This window comes from Dasypus novemcinctus, chromosome 21, assembly GCF_030445035.2.
Source record: "Dasypus novemcinctus isolate mDasNov1 chromosome 21, mDasNov1.1.hap2, whole genome shotgun sequence".
NCBI lineage: Eukaryota > Metazoa > Chordata > Mammalia > Cingulata > Dasypodidae > Dasypus > Dasypus novemcinctus.
Genome location: NC_080693.1, coordinates 65,066,962 through 65,094,403, shown reverse-complemented (window position 1 = coordinate 65,094,403; position 27,442 = coordinate 65,066,962). Strand labels below are relative to the sequence as shown.

Below are 27,442 nucleotides of genomic sequence, written 5' to 3'. Positions count from 1 at the left end.
CGGGACTTCTCGGTGCCTTTAGTGTGTTGGTATGCATTGTAAATTTCCCAAGGGGGTCGGGGGATGCTGAATGCAGCATTTGTCAACGGGATGCTTTTATATTAAACACCAACTAATATTTTGTGCCACCCTGCCCAACTCTGCACAGGTTGGGAAATGCCCTGTAGCATTAAAACAGGGTAAAACAGAGGTAAGGATGGCACCTGCCTCCTACAATTGTTGGGAAGGTTAAATGAGGCAATGCATGGAAACGGGCCTGGCGCAGTGCCTGGCACAGAGTAAATGCTCGGTAAGTGCTGGTAGCTATTATTTATAACAAGGTCCTTCCTTTCCAGCGTTGACATTCTGTGCTTCCAACTGCAGCGTATAATTAAACTCCAAAGCATCTGGCTTCCCAAGGAGAAAGAACAAGCCTGGAGGAAGGAAAAAGGAAGAGAAAGAGCCTTCTGGATTACCCATTTGTGCACCAGCCTCACTGCCAGTCGTCATGTCAGGGAATGTAGCAAGATGCCAACCCCTAATGACCGGGCTCAGAAGAGTCAGGGGGTTCCCTGCTCAGCTCAGACGCTGTGGAGGATATCTGAGGCTGCAGAGAGCTGAGAAGTACATCAGTGCTGCTTTACGGTCAAGCAGTAGAAGAGCCCGACTGCATCCCATATGGGACAGCGTCCCCTTCCCGTTGTCCCGGCACAGCTGTCCTGGCCACTTGCTGGAGGAAGAGTGATGGGAAGAGCTGAGTCTGAAAAGGTCAGTAGGATGTGAAGGGTGCAAAGGGCAATCAGCATCTGCAATGGCTCAGCGGCCTCGACTTGTTGCAGGGAACCAGGGGTGGGGAGAGAGGGAGGAGGAGTGTGGGAAGAGAGGGCTGAAGAGGTTTGTGCAGGCACAGCCTGCTGGGGACTCCATCCTAGTCACGGGGGAGGTGCGTCTCTGTCTGGCATTTACATTCCCCTGGATTTTTTTTTAAGCCTCTTTTCTGTATTTTCCAAATATTTGACAATGAACATGTATAATTTTGATCATCAAAAGAAAAATTATATTTTCAAAAAAGAAAGGGTAATGAACGTCCTCACAACCATGTGGAAGCAAGACTGGACTGACATTACCAAGAAAGCAGCTTGGGGGCTGCTGCAATTGACCAAGGCAGTGGAAGAGGAGATGGAGATGGGTCGGGGATTCTGGAGGAAGCACCATCAGCAAGGCAGGCCACTTGGACATAAGGAATGGTGCCCCTATTTCCAGCTCCTGCTGGGATTGGGAATGTGAGAGGAGTGGAAGGTCTAGGGTGAAGAGGGTTGGGTTCCCTATGGCACACACGTGGCAGTGGCAGGCAGGCAGGTGGAAGCCAGGGCTGGAGTTAGGCTCCATTCACCGAATAGATACTGAGCACACACTGTGTGTGGGGTCCTGTGCTAAGTGCTGGGGAATAGTGGTAACAGTCCTGCCTAGTAAGGGAGACAAATAGAGACACAAAATCATCACAAGTCAGTGTGAAAGTGCTGTGGTGGATGCTGAGGAGGAGCTCTTGCCACGAGGTCAACAGAACATTGGAAATGAATGCTTCACTCTGTCTCCCAAACAGTTGAGCTGCGCCGACCCCCACTCAAGCCTGGAAAAGTATTCCCATACTCTGCTGGCATATTCAGGATTCAGGGTACAAATTCTGCCAGGTGAAGGTCCTGCTGAACAGGTGTGCCATTCAGACTCTATCACAGTGAAGAGTGGGACATGTTGTAGCAACTCCTGCCACCTGCATCAGGGACCATGAGGGCTGGAAGTGGTGTCCCGTTCAGTAGTTTGGGATAACTGCCAGGACACTGCCCCTCTTGAACAGTCCCAGGGGCACAAGGCAGGGCCTGGCTCTGGTTAAGTGGCATTCAGAATCATAAAGACGTCTTGTCCCAAGGAAGTGGGCAGTAATTGGGTTGCCTGCCCTACATATCATCTGCTTTCTTTTTTTTAAAAAGATTTTTTAAAAAACTTATTCCCCCCCCCCCCGCACCCTCCCCCGTTGTCTGCTCTCTGTGTCCATTCGCTGTGTGTTCTTGTGTGTCCACTTACATTCTTGTCAGCACCACTGGGAATCTGTGTCTCTTTCTGTTGCGTCATCTTGCTGCGGCAGCTCTCCGTGTGTGCGGTGCCACTCCTGAGTCCTGGGCAGGCTGCACTTTTTTCGTGCTGGGCATCTCTCTTTGCAGGGCGCATTCCTTGTGTGTAGGGCTCCGCTATGCAGAGGACACCCCTGCATGGCACAGCACTTCTTGCAAACATCAGCACTACATGTGGGCCAGCTCACCACATGGGTCAGGGGACCCTGGGTTTGAACCCTGGACCTCTCATATGGTAGGCAGATGCTCTATCAGTTGAGCCAAATCTGCTTCCCCATCTGCTTTCTTTTGAGGAAGTACTCTTCTCTGATTCTAGCCAGTTATGGGGAAGGCTGCCAATCACGGACTCCTACCCTCCCCCCAGGCAATCTAAGGGATGGAGACAGGCCACAGTCTAGGCCGATGTTTGTGCTTCTTCCACCTGACCCCCATGGATAGGCCCAGGATGGGCATGTGACCTGTGATGGACTGTTATCTGGCAACCACCAGTGAATCATGCCTCCAGGTATTCCTGCCCTTGTGTAGTCCCTCCCATCTCCACTCTGGCTTGGCCATGTGCGACTTGATTACACAACAGCAAGTGTAACACAAGTAAAGTCTTGATGAATGCTGGCACATCGGGCTTGTCCTCTTGGAAGAGTCACTTTTGAGATCCAGATGCCCTGTAAAGAAGCCTAAGCTAGCTACTTAGAGCATATGGAGAGAGCAAGGCCCCAGCCTCCCAGCCAGCCTGGACACGGTGCCAGACATTTCATTGAAGCCACTTCAGACCTAATCACATGAGAGACTAGCAGAACTTGGCAGCTGAGCCCAAACAACCCACAGAATCATGAGAAATAGCTAAAGTTTGTTGTTTTAGCCACTAAATTCGGGGGTAGTTTGTTGCACAGCAATTAAATAACTGAAACATGACGTACAATTGGCCAATCCAAAATCTCCCCCAGGAACTTCCAAGTGGAGCTGGTGGAGAAGAGATCTCTTTTCTGTCTGTATTAGTCAATGTTCTCTAGAGAAACAGAATCAACAAGGGATATCTGTTGATAGTAAGAGATTTATCAGAGTCTCTCACACAGCCATGAGGATGCACAAGTCCAGGTTCCACAGGCAGGTTGTAATCAGGAGCTCTGATGAAGGTCCAATGAAGATTCTTGATAATCTGGGAGATGTTGGCTGTCCAAAGATGAGCTGGGGAATTCTCTCTCAATGCTGGAATCACTTCCCCTTTTAAGGGATTCAACTGATTGGGTTAAGCATCACTCATTGCTGATGGCAATCTCTCTGATTGATATAATTATAACCAGCTATCTATGATTTACCACTGCAGTGAAGTCAGTGGTGACTAAAGTCCATAAATGCCCTCGTATTACAGTTAGCCCATTGCTTGCTTGACCAAACAACTGGGCACAGTTACCTGGCCAAGTTGACACAATAGCATAACTATCATACCGTCTAATGACAGGGCTGTAAGAACACGGGCTTATTTCTTTCTTTGATATGTGGAGAAAACCCATTTGCCATGGGAAGGAATTAAGCCCTATACAGTCAGATGCTCAAATGAAAGAGACAGATCATCTCAACATCTTAGAACCCTGGACAATCACATAGTGTGGTGACAAAAGCCATTATCCCTCTTTATAGCTTAAGCTACCTCAAGCTGACTTTTTGTCACTTACACAAAAGTATACTAATTCAACTGATAACATTCCATAAATCTCTTTGCCAAAGCTCTTGAATCAAGAGACATATGATCATACTACTGTTGTTAAAAGCTATGTTGGAGAACCTTCTACCAGTTGTCAGGAGTGAGATAAGGGAACCAGTAGCCAGGGTCTCAAGGCCAGCTGGATGACAAGATGTCCACACTCATTTAAATCTTAGAAATTTTTCCACTCTCTTTCTATAGGGCAATTTGACAACATGTCTAAACTGCTTTTAAAAGGTTCAGGGCCTTTGCCCCAGCAATTTCATTTTCAGAAATTTATCCTATAGCAATGTTTTTCAAATTGTGTCCTTTGTGAAACACTAAGGTTCCATAGAGATGCTTTGTTGGTTCTGCAAAACTTGAGGTGAATGTTGCAGATGCCAAGGCTGATAAAAAGCTGTTAATTATCATCTACAATCCCTAGTAGACTTCCTAAAAATGAAATGTTGTATATTTGAATTTATAAAATATATACTAACAAAATATCCCTTTTACCTCTTGTTTATTTAGGTTCTCTATATAGTTTCATTTGAAAAATGGCTCTACTTCTAAAACTAAATAGTATAAAACTATTGTTTCACAAAAAGGATCATTTCACTGTGGCCCAAAGGCCAAATCTGGCCACCTGTTTTTGCAAATAAAATTTAATGGGAACAGAGCCAGGCTCATTCATTTATGCATTGTCTGTGGCTGCTTTTGCACTACAATAGCAGAGTTAAATAGTTGCAACAGAGACATATGGCCTGCAAAGCCTAAAGTATGTACTATCTGGCCCTTGACAGAAAAAGTTTGCCAACTGCTGATTTATTGTGATAAAAAATTGGAACCAACCCAAATGTCCAAGAAAAGGGATTGCTCAAATTATACTGCATCCCTTCAGCAAAGGGAACGCAAGGCCACTATGAGGAAGCAGTGCTGGCTCTTGCTGCCATCTTTCTGTGCCGCTGTAATGGTGTGCCTGAACATCCTGGCCAATGATCGCAAGGGCATCAACAATGCCAAGAAAAGAGGCCATTGCCAAATTCTTGTTAGGCTGTGCTCCAAGGGTGTCGTTCGGTTTCTGTGACGATGAAGCAAGGTTACATAGGCGAATTTGAAATCATTAAGGGTCATGGAGCTGGGAAAATTGTTGTGAACCTGACAAGAAGGTTAAACAAGTGTGGGGAGTTAGTCCCAGATTTGATGTGCAACTCAAAGATGGAGAAAAATAGCCAAACAATCTGCTCCCATCTCATTAGTTTGGTTTCATTGTATTATGCTGATGACCTCACGTGGCATCACAGACCATGAGAAAGCGAGATGAAAATACACAGAAGGGAAAATCCTGGGGTTCTTTTTACTATTTTTTAAAAAATTTTATTTATTTCTCTCCCCTTTCCCTCGCCCCAGTTGTCTGTTCTCTGTGTCCATTTGCTGCGTGTTCTTTGTCTGCTTGGGTTGCTGTCAGCAGCATGGGAATCTGTGTCTCTTTTTTGTTACGTCATCTTGCTGCGTCAGCTCTTTGTGTGTGTGGCGTCATTCCTGGGCAGGCTGCACTTGCTTTTGCACTGAGTGGCTCTCCTTATGGGGCGACTCCTTGCACGTGGGGCTCCCCTATGCGGGGGACACCCCTGCGTGGCACGGCAGTCCTTGCGCGCATCAGCACTGCGCATGGGCCAGCTCCACACGGGTCAAGGAGGCCCGGGGTTTGAACCCCAGACCTCCCATGTGATAGATGGACACCCTATCCACTGGGCCAAGTCTGCTTCCCGCTGGGGTTCTTTTTCTAGGGCTGTAATACATACACACAAATAAAATGCCTCAATGGAAAAAAAAACAAAACAACCTGTACCACAGCGCTCTCAACCTTGGCTGCACATGCGGATCACCTGGGAAGTTTTAAAAAATCCCAATGTCCAGCCCTACTCCAGATCAGGTAGAAACCAGGCATCGATATTTTTTAAGCTTCCCAAGGATTCTAATGTGGAGCCTGGGTAGAGAACCATTGTTGTAGATTATTATTTCATGACATAGAAAAATGGCCACCAAATATTATTAAGTGAAAAAAAGCAGCTTATCTAATAGTACATACACTATGACTCCTTTTTGATCAGGTTTATGTGCACATAAGCATACACACAGATACGTACAGATGAAGAGGATATGGGAGATAACAGTGGTTATCTGTGTTGGGTGGGACTCAGTGATTTCTCTTTTTTCTTTTCACTTGCCTGCATTTTCTCTATTTTCTACAATAATACTACTGCTTTTGTAATAAGATAAAAAAGATAAAGTCATCAATAGCTTTTTATTTGGGGGGAAAGTACAGAGAAGATGAGCAACTAATCAAACAGAGCATACTTGGTGTACACGGTGCACCCACGTGTGCTGGCACTGCAATCCCACAGAAAGGCTGGTCCAAGCCTCGTGGAGACCACTAGGGCTCTGTGGGAAGGCAGGGCTGCAGCTTCTAAGCCTCAGGTTCTTCAGCTGTTAAGAGGGCTGAGCACATCCACCTCACAGGTGTAAAGGCTTGTTTAGTACCAGTACTAGCATGTAGCAGTACTGACAAAGGATGCTTCCTCCCCTTATGCAGCTGTCAGACCCAAAGCCTGCAGCCAGTCAGCCTCTTGCTGCTCTTGCTGAAGGAGAAGGAGCCTCCTTCTTGCTCAGCTGCCGGCCCCTGGTGTCTGGTGCTGCAGCTGTGCTCGTCGGTAGCCACCACTCATCTGCTTTGGCTTGGAATATCTGCTGCCCCTGGAATGTTCCGGTCCTTCCTAGAAAGACCCTGGCTTCTCATCAACACAACCTGCATCCACTATCTCCAGACGGAGTCCCATCTGTGTGAAGAAAGGGAGGGCTCTAAGTCTTGCCGGGGCTGCTCACACTTAATAAAAAAATTGTAAGAATACCTGCCATATTGCTTCTCGGCCTTTTGGCTAAGATCAAGAATAACTGCCATATATCTAGACCTGGGCCTTACAGACTCTCTCTTGGCCTCTGCTCTGCAGGGTGTGTGATGGTATTTCCATTTCCCAGGTGAAGTTCGGAGAGGTGAAGGCACTCATTCAAGGTCACACAGTTGGGCAGTGGCAGGCTGTCTGTGTGTCTCCCTGGCTATCGCTGTTCCATCCTCCCCCTCCAAAGGCAGCCTGTTGCCAGTGGAATCTAATGTGCAGCCAGGTTTGAGAACCACTATTATACAAGCAGCGATTCTCAACACTGACTGTGCTTTGGAATTACTGGGAAGATTTTTAAAATACTGGCTGTGGGCCAGCAGTTTCCCTTGTGTGGGGGTGAGGGGGAGTAGATAGTGCCTAGAAGAGGAAAAGAGGGGGCTTCTGCGGTTCTGCTAATGTTCTGTTTCTTGTTCTGGGTGCTGGCTAGCTGAGTGTGTTCATTTTTGTGAAAATCATTGAGCTCTTTGTTTATATAATTTGTGTACTTTTTTATATGCATGTTCTCCTACAAAAAATTTCAATAATTTTTTTGGACCATTGACCATGAGGTGCTGCGGTGCTCAGAGATGTATTCACCAAGTGCAATGAATGTCTCATGGTGATGGAGGTTCTTGTTATGGGGGGAAGAGTGGGGTGAGGGGGGTGGGGAGGTATATGGGGGCCTCATTTTTTTAAAGATTTATTTATTTCCCCTTCCCCCCACCCTGGTTGTCTGTTCTCTGTGTCTATTTGCTGCGTCTTCTTTGTCCACTTCTATTGCTGTCAGTGACACAGGAATCTGTTTCTTTTTGTTGCATCATCTTGTTGTGTCAGCTCTTCGTGTGTGCGGCACCATTCTTGGGCAGGCTGCACTTTCTTTCACGCTGGGTGGCTCTCCTTATGGGGTGCACTCCTTGCGCGTGGGGCTCCGCTACATGGGGGACACCCCTGCGTGGCAGGGCACTCCTTGCACGTATCAGCACTGCGCGTGGGCCAGCTCCACACGGGTCAAGGAGGCCTGGGGTTTGAACCGTGGACCCCCCATGTGGTAGACGGACGCCCTAACCACGGTCAAATCTGCCACCCCGACATCATATTTTTTGAATGTAACATTAAAAAAATAAAGACAAAAAATTTTGAAAAAAAAATTCAATAATTTTTTAAGTAAAAGGAAAACGTGGGGAGCTGTCATCAGTCACATCACTGCCTCCTGAGAAAAGGCAGTCTGTGACCCTGGACTCATCACCTTAAAGACGCTTTTCACAATGTCAAGCAGTTGTTGGCCTCTGAGTCTGTGCTTGTCTTTAGCAATGAGTAGACAAACCTTGCTTTCTTACCGATGATTCTTCTCCTTCCTTGGCTAATGCAGTGCTTAATTATAAAATGCCCACTGTTATTGCAGTAACAGGTTCTCAAGCACTGCCAGGCCCTGCGGCTAGGCTCTACAGCTTCTACCTTACAACAGCTGGAGTCATATCATATCACCCCATCCTGCCCCTCAAGCCCCAGGACCTGGGGCAATAGGAAGATAAACAACTTCAGCCCAGTACCCTGGACCTAAACTGTGAATTTCCTGTTGACCCCTGCTGTGTGCTATAATTTGAGTCATGGGGGATGTGTTCTCTTGTTCCTCATTACAAACTCACGGATTTTCAGCTAGGCCCATGGTTGTGTAAAATGAAGACTACATTCCCTATCCCCCCTTATAGCTAGGTGTGGCCATGTGACTCAGTGCTGGCCAATAGAATGTGAGCAAAGTGGTGTGTGCAATTCTGAGAATTTCTCTAAAGAGAAGAAGAATGCTCTTCCCCTCCCCCTCCTGCCTACTGCCTGGAATATGGCATGAAAAGGCTGAGTTTCAGCCCTAGTTTGGTCCATGGGGTGGAAGTCAAGTTTGAGGAAGGCAGAGCAATGAGGCAGGGGAGCCTGGGTCTTCTCTCTCTCTGCCATCTCCTTTTCACCATGGAATGCTCTGCTGGCTTGGGACTGACGCCCATGGGACATCTTAACGTGAGAGAGAAATGAACTACTACCTTATTTTAGCCAATGATCTTTGGGTCTTTCCGTTCTTCTCAACCCAACATAATCCTAACTAATACAGGGCATCTGACTTGATCTCTGTGCCAAATTCCTGCCTCAGTCATCCTTCCCAGTGTAAGGATGAGGGTCCCGACTTACTCCACCCTGAGAACTGGAGTCCTGCCCCTCCCCCGGCTGGTGCTTCCCATCCATGTTATGATCCTGTGGGTTGACTGGGGCTCAACTGGACAGTTCTCCTGCTGGTGGCAGTTCCCTCAATCCTTCTGATCTCAGTGTCCTCACCTCCCAAGTAGGGATAATCAAGTGTAACTAGAATCCTCACAGGATTTATGAGAAAATACCCTACATACCCAACAGTAAATGAGGGGAACGTCTCTTTACAGAAGTACTCTAGCTAATAAATGAAGAAGAAATGAGAGAAGTAGATTATTACCATTTCTAACTCCCAGAAATTTAATGGGTCTTGGCACTGAACATCAACAGCTGCTAATGTCACAAAAAGGAAGCCAGTTAGCCATTATGTGCCTTCTCTGGAAGAACAAAGCACCACCTATGAAGTAGTCTTGCCAAAAACATTGATCTTAATCTGATCAAGACTCTAGATTCAACTCTCAATTTACAGGAAGTACAGAGGACAGAGAAATATGTTAAACTATGTCATGCGTTTGCAATCATCAAAATCCAGACTGGTCAATCTGCAGGGCAAATGATATGACTTCCTTGATAATAAATTGTGAGAAAAAAGAGGGAAAGATTAAAGAGGAACCTATAGATTAAAGGCTGTAGAGTCCTAGACCCGGCTCAAACATCAGGCCACTGTGTGTGTGGCCTTGACCAAGTTCCTTCTGCTCCCCAGGCCTGTTTTCCTCTCTATAGAATGAAGCAATTTTACCCAATGGGTCTGTGAGGGTCTGTCTGGCTCTGGCCTCCTATTCCTTTGTCCTCACCCATGCAACCCTTTTCCTCTGTGCCTGTATCAGCTGTACCAAGTGCCCATGAGATTCTAAGAAGAAGCAGCCCAGAGCTATTGGTCCCTGCAGAACCCTGACCTGGAAGGGCCATGCCCCTGAGGCACCTCCCCTGGAAGATCAAATGGCACTATCCCAGGTGGGCAGGTAAAATTCAGAGGGAAAGGATGTCCAGAAGAGAAACAACTGGAGTACCTCATCTACCCACAAACCATGGGCATTAGTTTCCTGCTCACCAGAATGCTCTGACCTTGTTCTGATGTCTTAAGCTTTCTGGCAAGTTCCCTGGGCCTGCATCCTGGTCTATTTACCTGCTCAAGATTCCAGGTGAGGTGGGGCCCTGCTGCTTTCAACAGACTCCTATGAGATGAATAAACAATGCCACTGGGTTGCTATGTGTCACCTGCCTCTCGATTCCTTTTTGTGGACTTCTGCCCACCTGCCCTTCTAATACCATCCCTATGAATGTCTCAGCCTTAGCCTATTGTAAATGTTCAACAAATAAGAGACAAGGGCAGAACTTGCTTCCGGACCATCACAGGTGCTTAAAATTCCCTTGAAGCATCATCACTAGATAAGGCAGAAGTTTTATTTCCAGAATTAAGTTAATATTCCCATCACCTGCTACCAACCACTTAAACACATAAATTAAATAATAGCCTAACTCTGAAGTGCAAGCAAGACCATTCAGTTTAAGTCAACAGTGTAGAACAGTGGCTAAATCAGCATGTTGGTGTCAGACTTGGATTCAAATCTTCGTTCTGCCTCCTCCTAGTTCTGTAACTTTGGGTGAGTTACTCAACTTCTCTGCAGTTCATTTCATAACAGTGCTGTGAAGATCAAATGGTTCACTGCACACTGTGTTCAGCATCATGTCTCAAACACTGGGGGGACTCGGTAAGTGTTAGTAGTTGTTTTTATTGGGAGGTCTCCACTGCAGTATCCCATGGGAATGCCCAATGAAACCGTCTCTCCTTCGCAGTCTCCCTTATAAAAATGAACTTTTCCAGTGCCCCAGTTTTTCAGTGACATGCTCACCTGGTTAGCTAAGCCTGATAATGGGACTTTGTCTTGTTCCATAATGGGGGGGGGGGGGGTCCAGACATAGCAGAGAGCCAACACAGAGGGTACTCCAAGCCTGGCTTGCTCCTTGAGAACTACAACTCCCTGGTGCTGGCTCCACCTGCTCCGTGTCAGCCCCGCCCATCAAACAAGCCCTGAGCATAACAGATCCCAAGCTATGGCTACTGCTCCACTGCAGACAAGACACACTTTTTAAAAAATTTATTGAAATATGTCACCCACACACAAACATACATAAACAGTAAGTATATAGTAATAGCTGTGAACTTACAAAACAAACATATATAACATCATGCAGGACTCTCATAACTCACCCTACCACCAACACCTTACATTGTTGTTAAACCTTTTTAACTAATGATTAAAGGGCATTGTCAAAATATTACTACTAAACCCTCCCTATTATTATTATCTTTATGTAATTTATATATGAACATACATAAACAATTAAGTGTATAGTAAAAGTTGTGAACTTACAAAGCAAACATGCATAACATCATACAGGGGTCTCATACATCAACCCCCCACCAACACCTTGCGTTGTCATGAGATGTTTGTTGCAAATTACGAAAGAATATTGTCAAAATCTTACTACTAATTATACTCCTTATCTTACATTTGGTGTGTTTTTCCCCCAACACACCTTATTATTATTTTTTAAATATATTTTTTTATGACAGAAGTTGTAAACTTAGAAAACAATCATGCACATATGCAGAATTCCCAAGCAACACCCCCCTACCAACACACCACACTGTGGTGGAACATTTGTTACAGATAATATCATCTGATTGTTACCACATCCATAGTATACATTCGGCTCACATTTTCCATACTGCCCCATTATCAACACAGTACTTCTTTGGCATAGGTGCAAGAATATTATATTATTACTGCTAACCACAGTCCATAGGTCATTCCAGTTGTATTTTTCCCATGCGTTCCCAACACCCTGCAGTAACGATATACATTTGCTCTAGCTCACAAAGGACACTTTTGCATCTGTACCATCAACCACAATTCTCATCCACCTCTTGGTTTACTGTGCTATTCAGTTCCTAGATGATTCTCTAGCATTCTATCAATTGCCATTTACATCCCTAGACTACCATTTTCAGCCACATCCCTATTTATAAACTAGCTATTACTATTTTTACCATCCATTCCATACATTTCCACACTTTTACAATAAAGATAATTAAAACTTCTACATACATTAAACATCAGTAGTCCATCTCAGTCTTTCTCTTATACTCCATTAAGAATCTACCAGGAAAGTGGACTTGGCTCAATGGATAGAGCATCTGCCTACCACATGAGAGGTCCAGTGTTCAAACCCCGGGCCTCCTGACCTGTGTGGTAAGCTGGCCCATGCACAGTGCTGATGTGTGCAAGGAGTGCCGTGCCATGCAGGGGTGTCCCCCGCATACGGGAGCCCCATGGGTAAGGAGTGCTCCCTATAAGGAGAGCCACCCCATGTGAAAGAAGGTCCAGCCTGCCCAGGAGTGGTGCTGCACACATGGAGAGCTGACACATCAAGATGACGCAACAAAAAGAGATACAGATTCCCGGTGCTGCTGACAAGAATGTCAGCAGACACAGAAGAACACACAGTGAATGGACACAGAGAGCAGACAACTGGGGGGGGGGAGGGGAGAGAAATAAATAAAAATAAATCTTAAAAAAAAAAAAAAAGAATCTACCACCTACCCCCAGGTCTTGAAGATATTTTCCTACAATTTATTCTAGAAGTTTTATGGTTCTTACTTTTATTTTTAGGTTTTTGATCCATTTTGAGTTAATTTTTGGATAAGGTATGAGATAGAGATCCTCTTTCCTTCTTTTGGCAATAGATATCCAGTTCTTTCAGCACCATTTTGCCAAATGGACTGTTCTGCCCAAGGTGTGCGGGTTTGACAGGCTAGAGAAAAATCACTTGACCATACATGTGAAGGTCTGTTTCTGAGCCATCAGTTTGGTTCCATTGGTCTATGTATCTGTCTTTATGCCAGTACCATGCTGTTTTTACCACTATAGCTTGATAATATAATTTAAAGTCCGGAGATGGGGGTTTGCTTTTCCTTTTATGATGTTTCTGGCTAGTCAGGACCCCTTACCCTTCCAAATAAATTTACTAATTGTGTTTTCAATTATTATTTTTTTTAATGCTGGTGGAATTTTTATCAGGGTTGCATCGAATCTGTATATTGATTTGAGTAGAACTGACATCTTAATGATATTTAGTCTTCCAATCCATGAGCATGGAATGTTCTTCCAGTTATTTAGGCCTTTTTGGATTTCTTTTAACATTGGGTTGCAGTTTTCTGAATACAAGTGCTTTACCTCGTTGGTTAAGTTTATTCCTGACTACTTGAGTTTTATCTATCATATTTTATTTTCACCACTCTTTTGACACTTTTGGTTACTTTTATTGATATAATCTTCATTTCTAGACTCTCTTGCAGACCTCTCTCTCCTGTCTTTTCTTTTCGGGTTCTAGCACACCCTTTAGTATTTCCTGAAAATCTGGTTTCTTGTTTAGAAATTCTCTCAGTTGCTGTTTATCTGTGAATATTCTAATCTTGCCCTCATTTTTAAAAGACAGTCTTGCTGGATATAAAATTCTTGGCTGGAAGTTTTTCTTTTGTAATATATTAAATATATCAGACCACTGTCTTCTTGCCTCCTTGGTTTCTGGTGAGAAATCAGCACTTAATCTTATTGGCTATCCCTTATATGTTATGCATTGCTTTTCTCTTGCTGTTCTCAAAATTCTCTTTGTCTTTGACATTTGACATTCTGATTAGCATGTGTCTCAGAGTTGGTCTATTCGGATTTTTTCGGATGGGAGTACACTGTGCTTCTTGGGCATGGATATCTGTGTCCTTCAATAGGGCTGGAAAATTTTCTAACATTATTTCTTTAAATATTCCTTCTGCCCCTTTTCCCTTCTCTTTTCCTCTGAGATACCCATGACATGTATGTTTGCATATCACTGGCTGTCGTTTAATTCCCTGAGACATTGTTCAATTTTTTCCATTATTTTTTTCATCTGTTCTTTTATATGTTCACTTTCAGAGGCCATTTTTCCAAGCTCACCAATCCTTTCTTCTGCCTCTTCCAATATGCTATTATATGATTCCAATGTTTTTTAAATTTCATTTATTGTGCCTTTCATTCCCATAAGATCTGCTGTTTTTCTATGCATGCTTTCAAATTCTTCTTTGTGCTCATCCAGTGTCTTCTTAATATCCTTAATCTCTTTAGCCATCTCATTGAATTTATTAAGGAGATTTGTTTGAACATCTATGATTAGTTGTCTCAACTCCTTTATATTATCTGGAGGCTTATCTTGTTCCTTTAACTGGGCCATAGCTTCCTGTTTCTTGGTGTGGATTGTAATTTTTGGTTGGTGTTTTGGCATTCGGATTACTAGAGTATTTATTCTGGGTGCAGTTTTTCTCTTTAGTTTAGGACTTCCTGTGCTTTCTCCCTTGCTGGTTGTGCAGTAGGAGCCAAGGGTGTAATTGGTGCTATAAACTGTGGAGGTTCAAGTGGTCCTCATTGTCCCAGGGACAGATGAAGCTTCTCCCAACTTTTTCCTTTCCCATAGGTAGGGATAGAGTCACAGTTATGTGGAATAATCCAAGTTGTGTAGGCCTAGACTGTAGTTGCCCAGAGAAACTGATGAAGCTTCAAACCCCTTTCTCCCCTGCCTGAGGCATGGATGGAGCTGCAGGTGTGGGCAGTAATCTATGCAGTGCAGGTCCAAGATGACCGCAGTTGCCCCAGTAAACTTTTAATTATTCTGTTTGTGCCAGCCAAAGGTACCCTCAGTTACCTGGATAGACTGGTGCTGAGCTAGCCAGCCTCCTTCCTGCCAGAGGTGAGACCGAAGCCTAGGCTAGGGCTGCAGGCTGATCCAGGTGAAAGAAACCGGTTCTGACCGACACTGTGATATTTGGTCAGGCCGGCTTCCCCTCAGGCTGGGGGTGGAGTCAAAATGGCAGCCACCGGCCTTTTTCCGACTTGGACAAATTCACACACCAGCTGTTCCTAGGATTACTCCTTAGCCGTCTGAGTCTACCAATTAGTAGTTAAAATCGGCAGCCAACTGTCTCTTCCTCCCCTGTTTTTGGGAAATGGAACTTCCAATTCCAGTCACAGAACAGCTCCTGGGTCAGCTTGCACCACCAGAGTAGGACAATCACTGGCCTCCGTGGCTTGGTCGGCAATTTCCCAGAGAGGCTGGTGCAGGTCCCTGCAGCTTCCTCCCTGTCAGAGGTGGCACTGGGGCTTAGGCTAGACCTGCCATCTGACCTGGATGGAAAGAAGCCAGTCCCCACCAGCACTGGGATTTTCAGTCCACCCCACTTCCCCTCGTGCCAGGGCGGAGTTAAAATGGCAGCTCCCTGGCCTCTTTCTGACTTGGACGGGCTCAAACTTTAGCTGTTCTCAGGATTACACTTTATCCCACTGAATTTTACTCATCAGTAGCTGAAGTTGGTGCCCAATTGTCTCTTCCTCCCCCATTTTGGGAAGTGGAGCTTTCAATTCCAGGCGCAGAACAGCTCCTGAGGCAACTTGTGCCTCCAGTGGAGGATGGGGACCAGCCTACGGGGCGTGGAGAGCTCTACTTAGGAGTCTTCTCTGTAGATGGGCAGCTCCTTCTTCCATTCCTTCAAGAATGTTGCAGGATGCCCTTCTGGCCACCTGAAAGCCCCAAACAGGTGCTTCAGCTAGCTCCAGAGAGCTCTGGGTGTTTGCTAACTGCCCTGTAGCAGGAGCTGACTCTCGGAGGTCCTTACTCCGCCACCATCTTGTCAAGACACCTTTTTAAAAGACATGCAAACACAGCAAGGTCTCTTGGTGTGGAGGAACTAACAAGGTGGGATCAGAAGCTAAAGAAACCACGGCCCAAATCCCAGGTCTACCACTGAGTATAATGAGGATTTTAGGCTAGTGAGCAGAGGAGGTAATTCTAAGTGTTGATGCGTTTCCTGTACTTTCTACTTAAGATGGGTCACTGCTGGCCTCTAGTGGCTTATTGGATAAATTGACCAGTGGGCTGGACTGAAGAGGGGGACTGGGAAGGAGTTTTTTCCCACTTCAGAATCTACGAGATGCTGGGGTTCTCAACCATGCCAGACCCACCACCCCCTTTTAATAAAGATATTTTGTGGAACAATAGTAATTTTTAAATATTTTCAAACATATTTATTGAAGTATAATCAACATACAATAAACTGCACATATTTATAGTGTACAATGGATTAGTTTGATGTATGTGCATACACGTGAAACAATCACAATCAAGATTGTGAATATATCCATCACCTTCTAATGTTTCCTTGTGCCCCTTTGTAATCCCTCTCCCCCACCCTTCCTACTCCCTTATCCCCAGGTAACTTCTGGTCTGCTTTCTATCATTATAGTTTATATTTTCTAGAGTTTTCTATAAATGGAATCATATAGTATATACTTCCTTTTCAGTCCAACTGCTTTCACTCAGCAAAGCTGTTCTGTCCATATTGTTGTGAGTTCCAATTGATCATTGCTTTTTTCTTTTTTTTAATAGACAGTTTTTTGGAGCAGTTTTAGGTTTACGGAAAAATTGAGCAGACAGTACAAAGAATTCCCATCTAATCCTCCCTTCTCCTATTTTGGTCATTCCTTTTTATTGCTGAGTAGTATTCCATTGTATGAACGTATCACAGTTTATCTGTTCTGAGTGATAGTAATTTTAAAAACCAATGTAATGCCCTAACTATAATATGTAAGAGTAACTAAAAGAAGCCAAGCATGTAGGCCTATGTAAAACGCTCAGGCATGATCACGCTGAAATGTGCTATGAGGTAGTCAGACAGTTGCACTTAACTCAAAATTACAGCAAATGCAACAGCTCTGCATGCAGTCAGACTGAAGTGTCATAAACCAGAACATCAAACAGGACAAGCAGCCCTGCTGTGGGATATCGCACCATGGGCAGGCAGGGCCTGGCTTTGCACCCGGGTCTGTTTGGCTCCAACACCCAGCTGCCCACTGGAACAGCCTCCATCCTTTCTTTCTATCAGACCCTACCATCCTGTTCCAGAGGGCAGAGGAACTGTTGGTAACAAAACGTTCTCTCTCTTGCCTCCTCTTTGCCACAGGTGGAAATTTCTCCCAGACTTCCTGGTGCCGATGCTGAGATGTTGTGGCCTTCCTAGGGAAGTGACAGGTCGTCAGGTCACGCGTTCCAGGGATGGTTAACCTGAGGCTGACTGTCGCAGGCAGGACTCTGGGCTGTAAGTGACAGAAACCCAACTTAAACTTTTTATGCAAGAAGATTCATTGAATCGCAGAATGGCAGGAAATGGCAGGGGTGTATTTGGGTCCCAGAAAGGGTAGACTCTGGGTTTGGAATCCTGCCTGGACTCTGTTCCCTCTTCATGGAGCCTCTCATCCTCTCAGACAGGCTGTATCCTCACACTGAAAACCTTCAGCCTCTGGCGCCACACCCACAGGCTTCTCCTCAGAAGCTGAGCTACTCCACTTAGTTCTAAATCAAAATGTACTGAGGGAGGACACACAGACACCCTGTCACTCGGGGGACAGGGCACTGTGGCTAGCAGCCCACTAGGACCCCAGGGTGGGAGTATGGGGTGGGAGGAAGGAGTTTTCCCAAAAGTGGTACAGTTCTCAACAAGAAAGGGAGGTGGGCAGACAGAACAGCTGCACTCCCTCCAGTCCACCCAGTGGTCTTCATCACAGTTTTCTCTATCCTTCCAGGTCCACCTGCCATTTCCGGTGGAAGTTTGGACAGCCCTCAAGGCTGGCCCAGTTTGCATGGTTTAAGCCAGCGTATTTCCCGGGAAGTGATGACATCACAGAGAGCGGAGTTCCAGAAGCCTGGGGTAGGCCAGCACTTCCACCTTCCTTAGAACATGGGGAACTATGAGCTGGGCGGGGCTCAGGTGTAGTTCATGAGGAAGAGGCAGCTCCTGCCCCTAACGGCCTTGTTCTACAGATCCTCACAGAAAGCCCTGGGCTGACTGGGACCTAGCGTCAGAGAGGGAGGGAGAGAGGTAAGCTTCGGGAGGGGAGGTGGGAATGCACCTGCTGGAACCACTGCTTTGGTCTGTCTTCCCCAAGGGAACTCAAGAGGGGCCTATGGACAGAGATGAAGCGCTCTCCTTCCCGAGCCTCAGTGACACTCAGAGGGAACCTGCCAGGTCCGGATGGGGTAGGCTTGCTTGCATGGGACATAACTTATACTAAAAAATTATTTGTTGTTTATCTGAACCTCTAATTTAACTGGGCATAATTTTATTTGTTAAATCTGGCAATCCCAAGGGAGGGAGAGAAGAGAAAGAAAGGCCCTGAGCTCAGGCTGGGGTGGAGTAGTGAGAAGATCCGTGTGGAGACACGGCCACCCGGGGTCGCCATCTTGCCCAAGCAGAAGCTGGCCTGACACCTGACGCTGGTGGATGAAGGAGATAGGCCTCTGCCCTCAACAACATACACCATACACCCCATTCAAGGGGATACACACACACGAGTACATGCAGAGGCATACCCACTCTTGTTTTCATGGCATTGACAGTTTTGAAAAATACAAGCGAGTTATTTGATCAATTTTCCTTTCACTTAGCCTTGATTGATGTTTCCTCAGGGTTATAAATAGATTACACATCCCTAGCCAACACCACGAAAGTGATACTATGTCCTCCTCAGGGCATCGCGTTTGGAGGCATACAATGTCCTTCTTTCCTTAACTGTAATGTTAATTTTGACCACAAAGTCAAAGTGCTGTCTGCTTTCTCTCCTGTACAGCAATTGTTTTGCCCCAGGGCAACGAATAAGCAATCTGTGGAAAGATACTTTAAGACCAAGTATATACAAGGGTGGGGGTGATGAATGGGGAGGTAATGTTTAATTGTGGAATTTCTGTTTGGGGTGATAAAAAAGTTTTGTTAGTGAGTGGTGGTGATGGGAGCACAACATTGTGAATGTAATTAACACCACTGATTGTGTGCTTGAAAGTGATTACAATAGGAAATTTTGTGTTGTATGTGTGTACCCACAATAAAAATTAAAAATAAAGACCATGTACATATCCAGTTCCTCATCAAGCTTCCTATTATCTCAGATTTAGCATCCACTAATAATTCTTGCTCAAACCTATCTCTATTATGATGGCTGCAAAATAGTGATTTTTTTTTCAACCCCAAGACTGTCTGCATTTATTAGTCAGCATTTTATTGTCAGGAAAGGCCCTCCCTTCACCCTATTATGCATCTATTTATCTATTTATTATTATGGATTCATGATTCCTATTTATTCAATGGATTATAATTTGTTACTGTCATTTATTTTGATGGTCACATTAACCCAGATTACCTTGGAAACCATTAGACAATGGTTTTCTTAGATATAACAGCAAAAGCACAAGCAACAAAAGGAAAAATAAATTGAACATCATTGAAATTTAGAACTTTTGTGTTTCAAAGGACATCATCAATAAAGGGAAATTTGCAATTTATTTAAAATAATTTTTTAAAAGTGAATAGTTCACAGAAGAGGAGAAAATTTTTGCAAATCATATAATTGATAGGGACTTGTATCTAGAATATATAAAGAACTATTACAACTCAATAATAAAGACAACCCAAATAAAAATGGACAAAGGGTCTAAACAGACATTTCTTTAAAGAGGATATGTGAATGGCCAAGAAGCACATGAAAGGATTATCAACATCAGATATTAGCTTTAAGGGAGATGCAAATCAAAACCACAATGAGATGCCACTTCGCTTACACTAGCGTGTAATCAAAAGACAGGTAAGTGTTGGCAAGGATGTGGAGAAGTTGGAGCCCTCATACATGGCTAGTCGGAATATAAAATGGCTCAGGCATTTTAAGAGTCTGGCAGTTCTTCAAGAGGTTAAACATGATTACCAGTGACCCAGCAACTGCACTCATAGGCAAATACCCAAAAGAACTTAAAATATATGTCCACACAAAAACTTTTCCATGAATATTCATAGCAGCACTATTCATAATACCAAAAGATGGAGGTAACCCAAATATCAACTGCTAAATGGATAAATAAAATGTGGAATATCCACACAATGAAATATTATTTAGCCATAAAAGAGGAATGAAGCTATGAAACAAGCTACTACATGGATGAACCTTGAAAACATTATGCTAAATGAAAGGAGCCAGGCTCAAAAGGCACATATTGTAAGATTCTACTCATATGAAATGCCCAGAATAGGCAAATCCTTAGAGACATAAAATAGATTCTGGTAGCTGCCAGGGGTGGAAGGGAGGAGGAGTGAGGGAGTCGGGGAATGACTGATAACAAGTATGGGACTTCCTTCTGAGGTGATAAAAGCATTCTAAAATTGGCTGCAGTGATGGTTGCACAACTCTGTGAATGTACTAAAACCGATTTTAAATGGGTGAATTGTATGGTATGTGGATTATATCTCAATAAAGCTGTTACCAAAAAAAATTGTTTCAGATTTGGCCAGTGGGTACTCCTCTAAGCTGGCTTTCATGTCCACTTGACATGCCCCCATCATTATTTTGAGTGCTTCCTTACTTTCTAGCACAAGATAATCCAAGCTTATCTCGTACTCTTTCCTGCTTCAGGTTGGGAATCAGCCATTTTCCAAGGTGTCCTGGTTCCTTTTTGTGGGGAATGTTATTTAGAAACCAAGATCTGGGCCTTTATTATCTCATTTAATCATCACAACAACCCTATTAGGTAGGTTTGAGCATGTCTTTATTGTACAAATGAGGCCCATAGAGATTAAGTATGTTGTCCAAGTTCATAAAGCAGCCCAGCCGTATTTGAAAGCAAGCTAGTCTGAATCCAGAGGCTTTGTGCAACACACACGCACGTACATGCACACCAGTGTGAAAGTTGAGAATGAAAGTTATTTCTATAACCAGAGCACTCTTACTCACTTGCATTCTGAAATGGACCTTTGAATGGAAACAAAAAGGTAGAATCTACAATCAACCCACTAGGAATCACACAAGGCAGGGTACATCCTTGGGAGAAGCCATGTGTCGTGTGTCCGAGGTATGGGGAGGGTGGAGAGATTCGTGCCTAGTGTCCTAGATCTTCCTCTGAAAGCACATGCACAAATATACACCCAAATGCTGGTGAAGGGCAGTTTGTATTCATCTCCACCCCAATACCCAAATACTGCCCATAGCCGGGTGCCTGCTAAAAGAGCAATAATAGCAAAGAGGAGTTGGGACCCACAGATGAAATAAGATAGGCCTTGGTTTTTAACTGTTGAAGGTGGGCAATGGACCCATGAGGGCACATGGTGCTATTCTCTCTCTTTTTGTGAATGCTTACATTGTTCATGAAAAAAAACCATTTAAAAATAATAATAGTAAGTGGGAGGAAAGAGACTGGACACAGTCCAATGGGAGCAGTGAGTGAGCGAGGACATTTGGCTGCTCTCTTCGGATTCTTTAGGTTCTCAGAAAAGACCAGCAGGAAGTCTGCGAGACCCTAAGAACTGCAGACCCTCAACTGCGCCTCCTCTCCTCCAAGGATGACGAGAGCACTATTCATCTCCTTGGTCAGCTGCCTCCTCGTGGCAAAGCAGGCCAAAAGCCAAGTCCTCGGTCGCTGTGCGGTGGCCAAGTTGCTGTTCGAGGAGGGCGCGGATGGGTTTGAGGGCTACTATCTGAGCGACTGTGAGTGCCATTTCCTCAGCCCTTCTCCCCCGTGTCTCCTCCTCTCCTGGTCACACCCTACCTGGCCACTTCTCTCTTTCTCTCCCTTCTTTCAAAGCCAAATTTAAAAAGCAGCCCCCTCCAAGAAGCCTTTCCCTACACTGTATGCATTCAACAGTGGCTAACTGAGCACTTATTACATGCTAAGGAAATGTTTTAGACGCTGGGGGTATAGTGATAAACAAAGTCCTTTCCCTCATGATGCTCAATTTCTCAGGGAGGAGAACTGTAATAAACAAACAATGACCCAGTGGCCATAAGTGGTGTGAAGAAGAGTAAAACAGAGGGAGTGGAGGGCCATGCTGGTCTAGATAGGAAAGGCAGGCAAGGCCTGAGGAGGTGACACCGAGCGGTGCTGCATGAAATGAGGAGGGGCCTGGCCACTCAAATATCTGGGGGAAGAGAGCAGCCAGGGCAAATGCTTTATCCTCCCCCATGGGAGGGATCTCTCCATCTCGACCAGGATTTGTGCACATCTGTCTTGCAGCACTGTTTCCTCTCTCACTTTGTGTTTTCTTGGGAACATGCACACGTTCCCTCTTGTTCTATAGGCCCCTTACTGTAGAGAGCATCAGTGTTTGACCCAGCTAAATGTCCCTCACTGGGCCTTGCACAGTCCTTGGCACACAGTAGGTGCTCACTAGTGCAGAAAGGGTAACTGGGCATTTGGATGGATGAGTGGTTGTAGTGGTGGAGTGTGGATGGGTGAATGGGTCACAGGAGAGGCCCCTCCTGGGAATGTTTCTTTCTAGCCCTCTGGGCTCTTGGGCCATGTTCCTTTTTTTTTTAAGTTATTATTTATTTCTCTCCCCTTCCCTGCCCCGCCCCCCTCAAGTTGTCTGCTTTCTGTGTCCATTTCTGTGTCTGCTTGTATTCTTGTCAGCGACACTGGGAATCTGTGTCTCTTTTTGGTGTCATCTTGCTGTGTCAGCTCCCTGTGTGCGCGGCGCCACTCCTGGGCAGGCTGAACTTTTTTTGCGCTGGGCGACTCTCCTTACAGGGCACACTCCTTGTGTGTGGGGCTCCCCTACACGGGGAACGCCCCTGTGTGGCACAGCACTCCTCACGCACATCAGCTCTGCATGTGGGCCAGCTCATCACACGGGTCAGGAGGTCCCAGGTTTGAACCCTGGACCTCCCATGTGGTAGGCGGATGCTCTACCAAATCCGCTTCCCTGCTCCATTCTTTGGATTGCTCACCTCCTTTCTCCTTCTCCTTCTCCCTCCTCCTTCAGCTTGGCCTCCTCTAAATCCTGATCCTCTTCTTGATCTAAGGGTTGTGCCTGGCTTTTGTGGAAAGTGGCTTCAACATATCAAAGATAAATGAAAACGCAGATGGCAGCTTCGACTATGGCATATTCCAGATCAACAGCCACTACTGGTGCAACGACTACCGGAGTCATTCAGAAAACCTTTGCCATGTGGACTGTCAAGGTCTGACCAGGGCTCCAGGGTGCGAGAGATGAGAGGGAAGACCCAGTTCTACTCACAGAACTTCTCTTCCCAGCCTGAGAATGCCTCCCCAAAGGGGAGAGTCAAATAACCAGGGAATCTTTTACTGAGCAGAGGGTTATGCCTGCCCAGTTAGGAGATTCTGCAGCATCCTCAACAGGCTCCAGAAAGGCTATGCACCACCACCAGTAGTAGAACAGAGGCAGCAGCCAACCAGTTAGAGCAGATCATGTATTAAGCACCTTGCAGGCATAGCTCACTTCATCCTCTCAACTTTCCATGCAGTAGAAACTATTATGATCCCCACTTTACAGATGAGCAAACCAAGGCTCGTGGACAGAACCAGTACTTAGTACCAGACAGCAGCCTTGAAGCACAGCTGTAACCACTAAGCAGTACTGTCTTCAGCTAATGGCCCATCCAAAAGCCAAGTGCATGCTTCCCACCTCAGAGCTGATCCAGGAGGTCTGACAGAATCCGTGAATCCCTGTCCCCCACCCAGCTCCTGCATACTCTAACGTCCCTGGGCTCTTTGTCTAGAGAGTCCACTTATTAGGCAGGACTTTTATTTTGGCCTGTGTGCTGCCTGTTTTGGCATTTCCTCTCCCTAGGACCCCCCAAACTTTGGGTGAACCACCATCTTCTCTGGCTTGGAAGTATGGTCATGAACAGGTTTAAATCTCAACCCTCTTCCCCCACCAGCCTGGCCCCCCAACCCCCACCAGCCACTGCAAGGATGTTTAAATGGGCCCCTGGGAGGGAGGCCTTGCCTAATCTGGAAGCGCCCAGCCTCACGGTGGCAGGTGCCTACACAGGGAAGGCCAGTTTCTGCCTCAGCCTTCGGGACTCTTTGTGCTCTCAGTTATTCTCTTTCTGCTTTCAGAACTGTTGAACTCCAACCTTCTCTCAGCCATCAACTGTGCCAAAAGGATTGTGTCTGGAGGAGGGGGAATGAACAACTGGTGAGGACACTGTGGGCCCTAGTTAGCAAGCAGAGCAGAGAAAGGGACAACAGGCAATGACTGGTGGGCACTCCCTTTCGCAGTCTAGAAAAAATGTGTGGCCTGGAAGGGCTTGGACCTCTGAGTCGGTAAACCTGGGCTCTGCTTCATTCTCTGATATGATATTTAACAAAACTCATGATTGCAGTAACAGAAACCGACTTGATCTGGCTGGGGGAAATACATTCTGTGAGAACAAAGTGTCTCACACCAGTAGAGCTGGGCCTCAGGAAGAGAACGGAACCAGGGCTGGAAACTGTCAGCAGGTTTTCCATGACAGCTTTCTGCTTTCTCTTGGTGCATCCGCTTCACCACTCTCTGCAGGCCAGCTTTCCCTGTACCCCTGTGCACAGAACAAACTGTGGATTCTCCAAGCTTGTGGTCTAAAGTTCTAAACCGTAGAGACTGGCTAGACGCAGACTCAGTCCAGGCTCCTGGGATAGAGTATCTGACTGGTTCAGCTTGAGCCAGTTGTTCCCCACCTCGGGCCACTCAGCTGTGGGTGTGGAAGGAGATGAGGAATACTATCACGGCTGCCTCTCTCCATTATTGGCAACAAAATTTTCTGTAAATGAATGTGCTGCTCATCAGCCAGGTAGACACCCCAAAGCTGTCAGCTCACCAATGGGATGGTTACTTGACTTTTCTGAGCTACACAAATTTGCTCTGGCTGCTTCTACAGGTGACCGTGAGGACTGAAAGAATTAAGGGCCTTGCACACTCTGAAACACCATGAAAATTAAGGGAGCTTGTTGATTTTAGGGCTGATACTTTTTTGTAGGAGAGTCAATGGTTGCGCCTTGGATTTCTAAAGTAACCGTCTTGTAAAACAGTGCTTTCCCCTGTCAGAGGGAGAAGAGGGTTTGAAATGTAGAAACATAATGAATGGGGGAAGAAGATAAACACCAGGGATGAGGGAAATTTGAAGGAAGAACCAGAGGACAGACCAGAGAGCTAGGAATGAAGGGGATTCTTGGAGTTGTTCTACATGGAAAATTCATCAAAAGCTGGGTTATATGTGTGGAGAAAGAAGCTACTAAGTGGGAAGCAAGAATGGCATCTCTTTTCTCCACAGGATAGAATGGAAGCTGCACTGCTTAGGCCGGCCACTCGCCCACTGGATGACAGGATGTCACCTGTGATGAAACAAGGGCACAGGCCTGAGGTGGAGTCATTCCAGGACTCTTCTCCTCAAGTGGAGATTCTTTGTTTCTTCTTTCTATTGCCTCGCCTTCCTTTTATCTTCTTTCTCATTTACAAGTAAATTTTCTTCCTTTCCAACTTCCAGATTGACCAGAGCACCAGGAATAAACAAATCTCTTGGACTTCCTTCTTGTTCTCATCCAGGCCCAGGCCTCAGGTTCCTGACTGTCATTTGCAAACCAAGGGGACCACAATAAAGTGTCTATAAATTTTGAATTATTAAAGCATCCCTGTGCAAAGAATGTGTTAATGTAGTCATGAGTTCAACATACATTTGGTGCCTAATATGGTAGAAATGTGCTAGATATTAAGAAGAAAGAAAAAACATAACTATAGTTCTTTAAGCATTCATAATCTAGGTGAAGAAGTAGAGATATATATGACTAATTACAATGGATAATGAAATGACTAATTAAATCTAATATTGGTTTGATATAGTTTTGTGATAAGTAATTCTTCAGAAGAAGATAATGAGTTGGGCTAAGGACCTGACTTTGGGATGGAGAACGTCATGGTGGGATGGGGCAAATGGAGCCAGGTGCCAATGTTTTGGAGTATTGTGGGAGAATGGGCTAGAGTCTAGATTTTTAGAATGGCCTCTCTGGAGAGGAATCATTTTTCTGGGAGTATGCTGAGGTGGAATAGAACTTGGTTTTAGACAAAGACAAAGGCAGAAAAGGGGCAGTTGGAGGAATTTTCTTCTCATAGCCATCATTAGTAGTGTCTGAACAAACTGGGATATCAGCTTGGGCTATCCTCTTGCCCTTACCTTTGGGCCTCAACTAAACTTCAGCTGTAAAATGAGAAGTTTTACTTCTCACTGGGCCCCAGACTTTTCCATTCACAGGCCAGTAAAATAAACAAGAAAATAAGACCATGATAAGATTTCCTAATTATTTTATTGCCCCGTAAGAGCAGTAATCAAAACTATCACCTATTTATCAGCATTTCTTCATAAAAGAAAAAAAAAGTGTATCACCAAAATTTTAAGATCATAACCATAGGATAAGAAAATGGAATCGATTTTGCTTTATGCACTACTTTTAAAACTGATTACATTACCTTTTTCTTATTTCTGAAATAAGTTTTTTCTGAAAACTAGTGAAAACTTCATCACAGACCATGTCTTAGTTTGATAAAGGGCTGCTTATGCAAAGTACCAGAAGTGGGTTGGCTTTTCTAATGGGAATTTTATTAGGGGAAAATCTTACAGTTCCAAGGCCATTTCTTTCTTTTTTTTTAAAGATTTATTTATTTATTTCTCTCTCCCCCCACCCCCACTCCCCATTCCAGTTGTCTGTTCTCTGTGTCTATTCAAGGCCATTTCTTAGAAACCACAAGAGGCCTGCTCTGCAAGGACGCTTCTGGCTCTGATGGTCTAGGATGGAGAGAGAGAGTCTTACGATCCACACGGGGTCCCTCTCAGCATGTTACTCTGCCACTCGGGATGCCTAGAATGTCCCTTCTCAGGCACCACCAGCTTCAATTTTAATGCCTTACTTGGACCCCCTTTTTGGTTTTCCAAATTTATGGAAAATAAACCTCCCACATCATCCTCATACTACAAACACACAAACACAGTTTGCCGGAACCCAACAGGAACTCTCAGGTAATTCTTTTTAAGGACCTCATGCTAGACTTTTAATGGTTTAGTGAGTTATACCTTGACTTGCAAATTTAAAACTCCTGAGAACATTCTAGAGTCAAAGAACTGTTATCATTTAGTGGCTATTTCTAACACTGCTCCTGGAAATCTTTTCAAAGCTCAGGAAATAGTACTACCTACCCAGTCTTCTAGGCCTCTCCCTTCTCCAGAAGTGAATATGAAGCCGGCCTCCATAAAGAGGTCTGTCCGTACCCTTGACCCTATAAATCCACCCTTAGGATTCTACCCTGAAAATAACAGCTTAGTAAAAGCACTAGGGAAGTGGACTTAGCCCAGTGGTTAGGGCGTCCGTCTACCACATGGGAGGTTCGCATTTCAAACCCTGGGCCTCCTTGACCCGTGTGGAGCTGGCCCACGCGCAGTGCTGATGCGCGCAAGGAGTGCCGGGCCACACAGGGGTGTCCCACGCATAGGGGAGTCCCGCGCAAGGAGTGTGCCCATAAGGAGAGCCGCCCAGTGAGAAATAAAGTTCAGCCTGCCCAGGAATGGTGCTGCACACACAGAGAGCTGACACACAAGATGAAGCAACAAAAAGAAACACAGATTCCCTGT

The 27,442-nt window shown here is 45.2% G+C and overlaps 1 protein-coding gene across 1 annotated transcript in view; it reads left to right on the top strand.

Moving 5' to 3' along the window:
- Positions 1-25,466, top strand: part of LYZL6 (lysozyme like 6) — a 28,314-nt gene extending 2,848 nt beyond the window's left edge. Inside the window, exons 2-10 of the mRNA XM_071210720.1 lie at positions 336-747; positions 16,972-17,106; positions 17,591-17,715; positions 17,954-18,033; positions 20,462-20,576; positions 21,306-21,529; positions 22,844-23,002; positions 23,904-23,982; positions 25,097-25,466. Of these exons, the coding sequence (XP_071066821.1) occupies positions 21,385-21,529; positions 22,844-23,002; positions 23,904-23,982; positions 25,097-25,163 (450 nt within the window). The 5' untranslated portion in view covers positions 336-747; positions 16,972-17,106; positions 17,591-17,715; ... (1 more) ...; positions 20,462-20,576; positions 21,306-21,384 and the 3' untranslated portion in view covers positions 25,164-25,466. The remainder of the gene's footprint in view (positions 1-335; positions 748-16,971; positions 17,107-17,590; positions 17,716-17,953; positions 18,034-20,461; positions 20,577-21,305; positions 21,530-22,843; positions 23,003-23,903; positions 23,983-25,096) is intronic.
- The last annotated feature ends 1,976 nt before the right edge of the window (positions 25,467-27,442 follow it).